This window comes from Fulmarus glacialis, unplaced genomic scaffold, assembly GCF_000690835.1.
Source record: "Fulmarus glacialis isolate BGI_N327 unplaced genomic scaffold, ASM69083v1 scaffold42483, whole genome shotgun sequence".
NCBI classification, from domain to species: domain Eukaryota; kingdom Metazoa; phylum Chordata; class Aves; order Procellariiformes; family Procellariidae; genus Fulmarus; species Fulmarus glacialis.
The window spans coordinates 2,418-11,732 of NW_009203109.1; the positions used below are offsets into that span (position 1 = coordinate 2,418).

A 9,315-nucleotide genomic window follows, 5' to 3' on the forward strand; every position below is an offset into this window, starting at 1 on the left:
AATTAAGAAATTGTGGAAAAAGCTACGATTAGTAGCTTTTCTAGAAAATGACATTTATAATAAAAAGTATGATTTGACATTTGAATGGTCTTTTTAATATAGTCATAGCGAAATGACTAAGGCAAGTAAATACCAGAATTACTTTCTTTTCCTAACATTTCAAGGAGAAAAATAGCCTATTTTTGTAAATTATGTTGTTGCAAATTGTCATTTGCTTTAGGAGACATCAGTGTATCAGAGTAAGTATGTTAGGAATACATTTTCGTATCATATCATGGCTTTTAAACATAAATACGCCAGTTACTATTGATTGGTATATTTAAGTGTCTAGCATTCAAATGTGTAGTCCTTGTAAAGAAAAAGACAATAGCTGTAACAATGCTAATCAGCCTATACTTGAAAAATACTTATCTTGCCCTTGTACAACTTGGAGGCAGGCAGTTAGAGGCTCTCTTGGAATTATTCTGTCCAGCTGTATTGAATAGCATCTATGCTATCCACTGAATGTCCTCAAAATCTTTGGCTATTTATATAGCCATTCTGAAAGTTTCTGTTAAGTTAGTGACATTAGGCTTCCATATTTAATAGAGGGAGAACTCTAAATAGTACTGGGTTGTGTTTTTATTATTGTGCATGTATAAATTTTAATTTTTTATAAAACCTTTTCCCCTAGGTATTATGGAAGAAGGAAGCAGTGTTGCAGTATTGATGCCAAATATTGGGGAACAGGAAGCTGTGCTGATTTCTGAAACAGTCATTGGCCCAACACTGCAGAACAGTGAAGATCAGAGAAAATGTAAAACTGATCCACTAATCCATGTTATCCAGAAACTAAGCAAAATAGTTGAAAGTGAGAAGTCACAAAGATGCCTTTTAATAGGGAAAAAACGTTCCCATCCCAATGCTTCTGCAGAGTCCTTTGATGCAGACAATCTTTGTGAAATCCCAGCTAAAGCAATTGAGCTATCTGTTATTGCTACTAAAAAGACTGAAGAGTTGCAAGCAGATTATTTTGTGACTGAATGTCTTCCGCAAAGCAAAAAAAAGGTGACGTGCTACCAGTGTAGTCTGTGTAAGTTTCTATCACCTTCTCTCTTAGCACTACAAGAACATATAAAACAACATGGGCAGAAAAATGAAGTGATATTAATGTGCTCAGAATGTCATTTTGCTTCCAAAAGCCAAGAAGAACTTGAATCCCACTTCCAAAATGACCATGAGAATGATGGTAAAAATAGCATCCAGACAAAAGTGCAGCAATGTGTAAATGTCGCAAGTTCATTTTTGCAAGGGCCAGTGGAAGGAAGTGTCAAATCAGGGACTGATCAGGCAGGAAATCTGGAATGTAAAGATATAATTCAGTCTACTCATATGCCTAAAATGGGTAGGAGAAAATGGTATACTTATGAGCAGTATGGCATGTACCGGTGTTTAATTTGTCGGTACACCTGTGGTCAGCAAAGAATGTTGAAAACACACGCTTGGAAACATGCGGGTGAGGTTGATTGCTCCTATCCCATCTTTGAGGAAGAAAATGAAACTACCAACTTGTCAGAGACAATTGTAACTCACACACCTCATAGCGTGGATACAGTTGTTCTTTCTTTGGAAAACAGTGAACTTGATATCCATAGTGAACCTTCTCTTCAACTTCAGATTTGCAATTCTGAGCAACTGTCATGTAAATCGCCAGTAGGAACAAATGTAAAAGAGGAAGAGATGTTAAATCAGTCTGTAGTGCATTCTCCTACTACAGAGGTTTTAGAGGAGACTGTATCAGATACAGAACAGGATAATATGGTAACTGATAGCCTACTTTCATCAGCACAGAAAATCATCAATTGTAGTCCAAATAAAAAGGGTCACGTTAATGTAATAGTAGAGCGTTTGCCAGGTGCTGAAGAAAGTGTCTTACAGAAACCTTTCTTGATGAACACTGACATTGAAACAGAAAAAAAATTTATCTCAGAGGAGTCCCATGTTACCTGTGAAGAACCTGATGAAGTTTATCGTTCAGATGAAATTCAAGAAGTAATAATAGGATGGAATAATACCGAGAAGAAAGATAATGAATTAAGCTCTAATAAAAATGTAACAACTGATGAAAATGTGCCTCCTGCACGAAGAAGGACAAATTCAGAGTCTTTACGACTACACTCATTAGCTGCAGAAGCTCTTGTTACAATGCCTATCAGAGCTGCAGAACTAACAAGGTCTAGCTTCAGGACTCTGACTGGAGAAGATGCCATGGATGCAGGTGCAAGGCAGGGAGAAGCTGATGGCCCATGCATGGCTCATTCTAAAGTGGTATCCTCACTTAAGAATCCTTCAGAGGAGTTTAGTGGCTTAAACCAAAGTGAATGTGCAATAGTTGAGATACAGAAAGAAAGGCCAGAGTTATCAGAAGCACCAATTAAAATGGGCATCAGTATGTCACTACTCACTGTCATTGAAAAACTGAAGGAGCGGACGGATCAGAATGCTTCTGATGATGACATACTGAAAGAATTACAAGACAACGCACAATGCCAAAATGCAAATGATGCAAATATTCCTGGAAGTAACCTAGTAGAATATATACCTAATGTAGATCGACCCTACCGCTGTCGCCTCTGCCATTATAGCAGTGGTAATAAGGGCTACATAAAACAACACTTGAGAGTCCATCGTCAGAGGCAGCCATACCAGTGTCCTATCTGTGAACACATTGCTGACAATAGTAAGGATTTAGAGAGCCATATGATCAACCACTGCAAAACAAGAATGTATCAGTGCAAGCAATGTGAGGAATCCTTTCATTATAAGGTAAAGTTCTTTCCTGTGCCTGTTTATAATAGCTAAATAACCTGTTTTGCTACTTTTTTAATAACTGGTGATCCCTCTTTCTAACTTAATTCAGTCTGACATCCTGGCTTCATTGTCATTACAGTTGGTGATTATTGCCAGCAGCACTTTCAGAATATACAATTCAGCTATAATTACTCTGCTTTACCCACTGAAATAAACTTGCTTCCTCACATAAGTTATTTTCCTGAGAACCACCTTATGGACGTATTAATATCGTGTTGTTTTTCTGCCCACATGTAGCAACTACAGGAAGAAATGGAAGCATCAATAGTTGAATAATAGTTGAAACTTTAAAAGAATGCTCAAACATGCCCGCTAGTTGTGAGTGTGTGCAAAAGTAATCGTGGCATTTGGGGGTAACATGAGACACTTTGAAGCAGAAATTCTTTTCTTTTTTCCTCTGTTGTTGTGTTGGTCTGGATGTTCTGTAGAACTTAGATCTGAAAGGTTACACACCAGAGCAGAAAAATGTACTGCTACCATTTTTATAGTCACTATTTTAAGCATTAGTGCTGGTAAGTGTGTTCCTATATACTCAGTTCAGTACTCAGGAATATAGAATATATAGCATCAGTATCTAGCTGTATAACTGAAACTCTCATAGGCAATGGTAGTGCAAATTTTCCCATATTTACTGTTGTTTAGTCCTAGTTTGAAAAAACGTACAGGTAGGGTAGCGAAAGGCTCTCTCTCCCCTCTCTTCCCCAAGCAAGTAGAAACAGGAATAACATATTCTTAAGTCACTAGGCAATATGAAAATTCAGTCAATTTTCACACAAGCCGTCCTCTAACCTCTAATCTAATACTGCTTTTGGAGTATAATAATTTGGGAGGAAGAACTGTTTGCCACTCATCTATGGGAATGGGGGAAGAAATTTATTTTCTAAATAAACACAAATCATATAATCCTCTCAGTCACTCTCATTAATCTTCTATGTTACTAATTAATGTTATTTACTTTGTTTTGTTTCTAGTAAAATTACCTGAGAGATAATCTGTATGTATGTTAACATACATTTTATAACAGTTGTCATTAAAACTTGAGTAACGATGTCACAAATGATTGCAATACTTGAAGTGACCAGTGTATGTTTGTAGTGTATATTTATATGTGGGAAATTGTTTTTTCAGAGCCAACTGCGAAATCATGAAAGAGAACAACACAGTCTTCCAGATATCTTTTCAACAGCTACATCTAACAAACTAATAGTTTCCAACGAAGTAGATGAAAGAGAAGGTACTGTTTATATTTACACTTGAAATTACAAAAAGTCACTCATAACATTACTTCTGTTTGCTATGTTTGTATAAAACTGGTTTTAAGATCTCGTTCATGCTGAAATGTTTTCATGCCTGTTCATAACCTTAAATGTATGTTCTTTTCAGCGTGCAAAACTTACCATAGTCAGTTTTGAGACATCTTACTGACATTTATTGGTAGGTAAGATATTTTTAGCCCCTGTAATTGGACCTTGTATTTCTTCTTATGAAAAACAACTGGTATGGAGTATTACTCTGAATTTTTAAGAAAAAAATCTTTTTTTCCTTCCTTCAGCAGCTACAGTATTTTCCGAATCACCTACAGTAAAGAAAAGAAAGCCTTTTTTTAAACTCACTGTGGTAATTTGCTGTCAGCATATACATACAATACCATCCATTCTGTGAAATTTCTGTTTAAGTATGGTCATGTCCAAAATGAGTCATTTGTTTTAGCCCTAGAGAGACAAATGTAAGGCATTCTAAAAATGCAACCTGTATCTGTAATGGTTGCCAGGGTAACAATAGGTATGCGTTTTCTAAATGTTTGTTTTACTGTGTATCTGCTTATAATTTAATAGTGTTTGTTTTAAAAACAACAACAACAAAACCTAAACACTTGATGTGCTAAGGTAGTGAAACAGGGAAAAAATAGCCAAATTTAGAAGTTTAGGAGAAAATGTGGTCTTAAAATCCTTTGAGTGTCCTGGAGGCCCAATATTTATTATTGCAACTTGAATGCATCCTCTTCTCTGGTGAGTTAAAGTTACCGAAAATATTTACATCATTTTTATTTTGAAGGCAACACTGTAATTACTAGTATTTTGCAATTTTAGAGCACTGTGGAAAAATACTAGTAATTATATCACCTCTGAGCAACTGTGGGCTGAATTATTTCCATTTTGTGCACATAGCTCTTTTCTGTCCTAACTATGGTCTCTTGTTTGTTTAGATAGCAAAATGTGCACTATAATAGTACTTAGATTGCAGTTGAAATTTCGTGTTTCTACTCTCACCTCTACAGCTGATCAGTGAGTGCGAAAGTAATCACTGAAATTGATGCAACTACTTGTGAAAAAAGGTACTAACTAGCATAAAGCCAGGGTGGGTGGCTTGAACCATTAATGATTTTCCAAAGCAACATGGTACATGTCAGAATAGAATAAGATCCTTAACTCTACTTCTGTTCTCTTAGCTCACGCTGCCTCTTTTTCTGGCTTTCAGAGTACAAGTTAGAAACTTAAAATTTAATTACTTTTTCAGCCTCAGGTAGAATGACCCTTCCGAACTCCTTTTTGCTGTCATCAATGCAGAAGGCATTTAAATTCAGGAAATTGATCTGTAGTGCTTATTATATCCCTAAGACCTAAGCCTGAGAAGCCATCTGAAGTCAGGGGGAGACAGGAAAAAGGCTAGGGAGGGTCTGCTGATGGTGGGAACGTTCCCCATTAAATAGTGAGTGGATTTTTTTCTTCAGAAGAAATAGCATAGATGTTTTAATGGAAGTGATAGGAAATAAAACATTGTTAGTTTAGCTGGTTACAAATATCTATGAGCACAGCTTGGACTATTACTTCTGACAATGTTTTGCTTGTTTTAAACCAGTATTTTTAAAGATGTCATGATACAGGAATAACTACCTTGCAACGCCTGAAACCTGTCAGATTTGGGGGGAATACTGTACCTTTTGAGCTCAAGTCCTGTAAGGTGACTGAAAATCAAGATGCCTATCTGCTTTTGAAAATAGTGTGTTTTAATAAGGTGGTTTTAGAGTTTATATCCTGATCTCGTAACTTAACTTCCATGAAAGAGGAGCCCCTGTTCGAGAAAACTGCTTGCTTTCGATTTAATTACCTTAGAGATTTTTTTAAAATATTTTTTGCCTATTATTATCTTATAAAAGTGTTACAGCCATGCACTTTAATTGATTGTTTACCCCACATGAAATTTAGTAATGTGGCTTGAATGAAAACATTTCTCCTTTTAAACTTTTATTAACTCATACTGTGGAATGCTTAAATTATTTCAGAACCAATTTATAATCAAATTGCAACACCACTGCAGTACAGCAATCTCTTGTCAAACAGATGTCATCCCTATAAAGCGACACAAAACAAAGAAGTTTATGGCATAGCATCTGTTTATGTGAAAGATGCCTGAGCTGGAACAGTTTCATTTCTTGTTTATGAAATAGTTAGTCCTAAAAGTCTCTTTATTCATCATGGTTGTACAATAAATTAAAAGGGAGCATTATGACACTGGATATGATCAGATTGTAAATGTCTAATAATGAAGGAATAGGGTAATAAGCAGTATTACAGGAGCACCTGTTACTGCTGCTAGAACAAAGATCTGTCATTTCCATGTTCACTTTTAAGAGACCTGATATCCTCCACCCAGAAAGCAAAAAAGGCCCCAAAACTGCAAGAAATAAGCCAGTGGAGGCAGGGGGGACACGACTGCTATTTTGCAACAGCAAGAGATTATATGATGTATTATAATTTATGTGCATTTTGTTGAAGGAATAAATACAAAGTAGTGATTGGTATAAATAATTGCTCCTAAGTGTGTGCTACTGGGTGGTTAGCCACTTATAACTATGCAATAGATAGTATGTTTGCATAACGCTTTAAAAATCTCATTAGATACTGTTTGTTTTAAGCTGCCTGCCCAATGAAATACCAAATTCGTAACAGAAAATACATTTGGAAGCAGTTTATTCTAAAGCTGCAGAATTTAAGATGGAAAACTCATTCAAGTAGAGCATGCAATAGCTTAACCTTCACACAACCCCTGCTCTCCCATAGATCTGCAGCCCAGTAAGTGTCTTTGTATTCATTTGAGGTCTTCTACATAAATGTGCATTCATAAAAGAATAATTGTAGAAATATAAATTCCAAAGTCTCCAAGTATATAATTAAGATTGTTTTGATAATTTACGTTAAAGAAAAAAAAAACTAATCAATTTTACTATATGAGCATATTGTAGGAAAAATTCAGATTTATTTTGCTTTAATGTTGACTTGCAAAGAGTGCATGTTACATATTACTTCCACATTATTTTTTATAAGAATGCTAGAAAAGTGAGCACTGTGTTTTAAAGTAAAAAATACAAAATATTTTTTCTGTTATCTTGGCACACACAGAATTATTCAAATTTTATTTCAGACTATCTTTGTATTCAGATTGCTATTTTATTTTATATGACATACTATATGTTCTTCAGAATTACACTCTGGGGTTATCAACCTACCTAATTACTTTGCATCTTGAACCAAAAGTGCTGGATTTTGGAGTGAAAGTTTAATTAGTGGTAATTTTCCCTTACTGTTTAAGTTAGCTGTGTGACTGTATCCCTTAGAATAATATATCTAAAACTCTTTTGACATAATTCAGTGCCCACCTGTGGGAAAAAAAAAATCAAAGTGAAAAGTTGAACTTCCATTTTGGATGACTCATTCTTCTGTTCTTTTCTGCAATGTCTCTTTAAAAGAGTTTTACCATGAAGATTCTTAATTGTTGCTTTGATAATGAAAAAATTCAGTCTGGGTTATTGGAATCCAGCATCATCAAGAGGAAACTCCAGAACAAAATTATCTTTAGAAAATCTATTCAGTATTTTGGACTTAGAAGACAGAACTTCTGTTTTCAAGATAAACTCTACAGTTCCTCCTGAGTTCAATCTGCTTGTCTCATTCCTCCCTTCTTTAGCTAAAAAGAATTGGAATTCAGGAGGTGATAAAGGAGGCGGTTTCGGTCAGGTTTTATTACTCCAAACTGGAAAGAAGTTCATGGTATTTGGACGTAAGCAGAGATGTATCTAAAAAGTCTACTTTCCATCTTTTTGGACAGTCACTTATTTCAAATTTCAAGCTTACCTGTCTTTTCAAACTGCAAGTCAGAACAGTGGCAGACAGACCCTCTTCTCAGTGTGACACGGACCTTCAGTGCTCTTGACTTTGAGAAGCCTTTAACAGAATTTTGCAGGATTCAGAATAGAGGGATCCCATTTGGGAAATCAGAACTTACATTTTTCAGGGAGGGGAGGGTTTTTGCGGGGGCGAGGAGCTGGGAGGCCTGGGAAGTAGATCACCTGCTGATATTATCGGAGTTCTTAAGGCAGTATCTACCAAAAACCATCCAGCTAATACACCCTTTTCTGTTCCACCTAGGATGTTCTGGTTTATCCTACTAGTAGTAAACCCCTTCACAACACAAACCAATCATTTGTTTGTGCTGGAGATGTGCTTCATATAAGCGTGAAGAGTTTCTGAAGTCTGTTCTTGCAAGATTTGAGCTTTACTTTTTCTCCCACACATTATTTATTGAATTGTATATTTATTTTGGTTTGGGGGTGTACTTTAGTAATGATCTTTACCCACCAGAGAAATTCCCTAAGGATCTCTATCAGAATTTCTTCAAAGCCCCAAAGTACGTAACTGAGAGTAATGGCTTGACTGTTCAGCCAGCTAATAAGAATTTGGTGTAAAGATAAAATGAACTTGAGCACCTTACTTGCACTTGGAAAAAAAAAACCAAGTAGAATTGCTTCAGGTAGTGGTCAGATGCAGAAGGAAAATACTTTGATTTTAGTTTGATGTTTATTTTGCCAGTAGTGCCAATTTAAACAGCTCCAACCTTGGTGTTCCTTTATGTTTCTGCTGTTCCCTCATTTGGGGAGTGCATGAAGGCTGCATGATAGGCTGGAATGAGAAAACGACCTGCATAAAAAAATACCATGCCTCTTCCCAAATAGTAATATTTTAACCCAAATAAGTTCCATTATTCAGTGAGGGAGCAGGAATAGGGCTGTTTAAGTCTACACACTTACATCTCAAAAATACTCAAACTGTGCACTTGCAGGCACACATTTTCCTATGTTAAATTAGTCATTAGCCTTTGTCTCTGCAACCATTAATTTTTCAAGAGTCTCTTTCATTCCAGAAAGAAAAAATGATTTTTGTTACAATTGCTTTTTAGCAATTTGGAGAAGTTCCAAATTATTTCTTAACACATCTGGTCAGTATCTTTTTTTTTATCATCTCAGATCCTTCTGAAAGTGTGAATGCATTTGGATGATAAAGAGGATTTAGATGCTTCAGGAGGCCTTTTGCTTTTCTTTTCTGTTTGCCAGTTGGAAACATGTCCTCTCTCAGTGCCCGTCTTTTCCTTTGATTTGATTCATTTTGCAAAGCAGTGAGACTGCACTGC

At 35.9% G+C, this 9,315-nt stretch overlaps 1 protein-coding gene across 1 annotated transcript in view; it reads left to right on the top strand.

The window, feature by feature from the left end:
• ZNF507 (zinc finger protein 507) overlaps positions 1 to 9,315 on the top strand; it is a gene marked incomplete at its 3' end in the record, with an annotated part of 14,010 nt that overhangs the window by 1,681 nt on the left and 3,014 nt on the right. The window contains exons 2-3 of the mRNA XM_009574524.1: positions 674 to 2,805; positions 3,979 to 4,084. Of these exons, the coding sequence (XP_009572819.1) occupies positions 674 to 2,805; positions 3,979 to 4,084 (2,238 nt within the window). The remainder of the gene's footprint in view (positions 1 to 673; positions 2,806 to 3,978; positions 4,085 to 9,315) is intronic.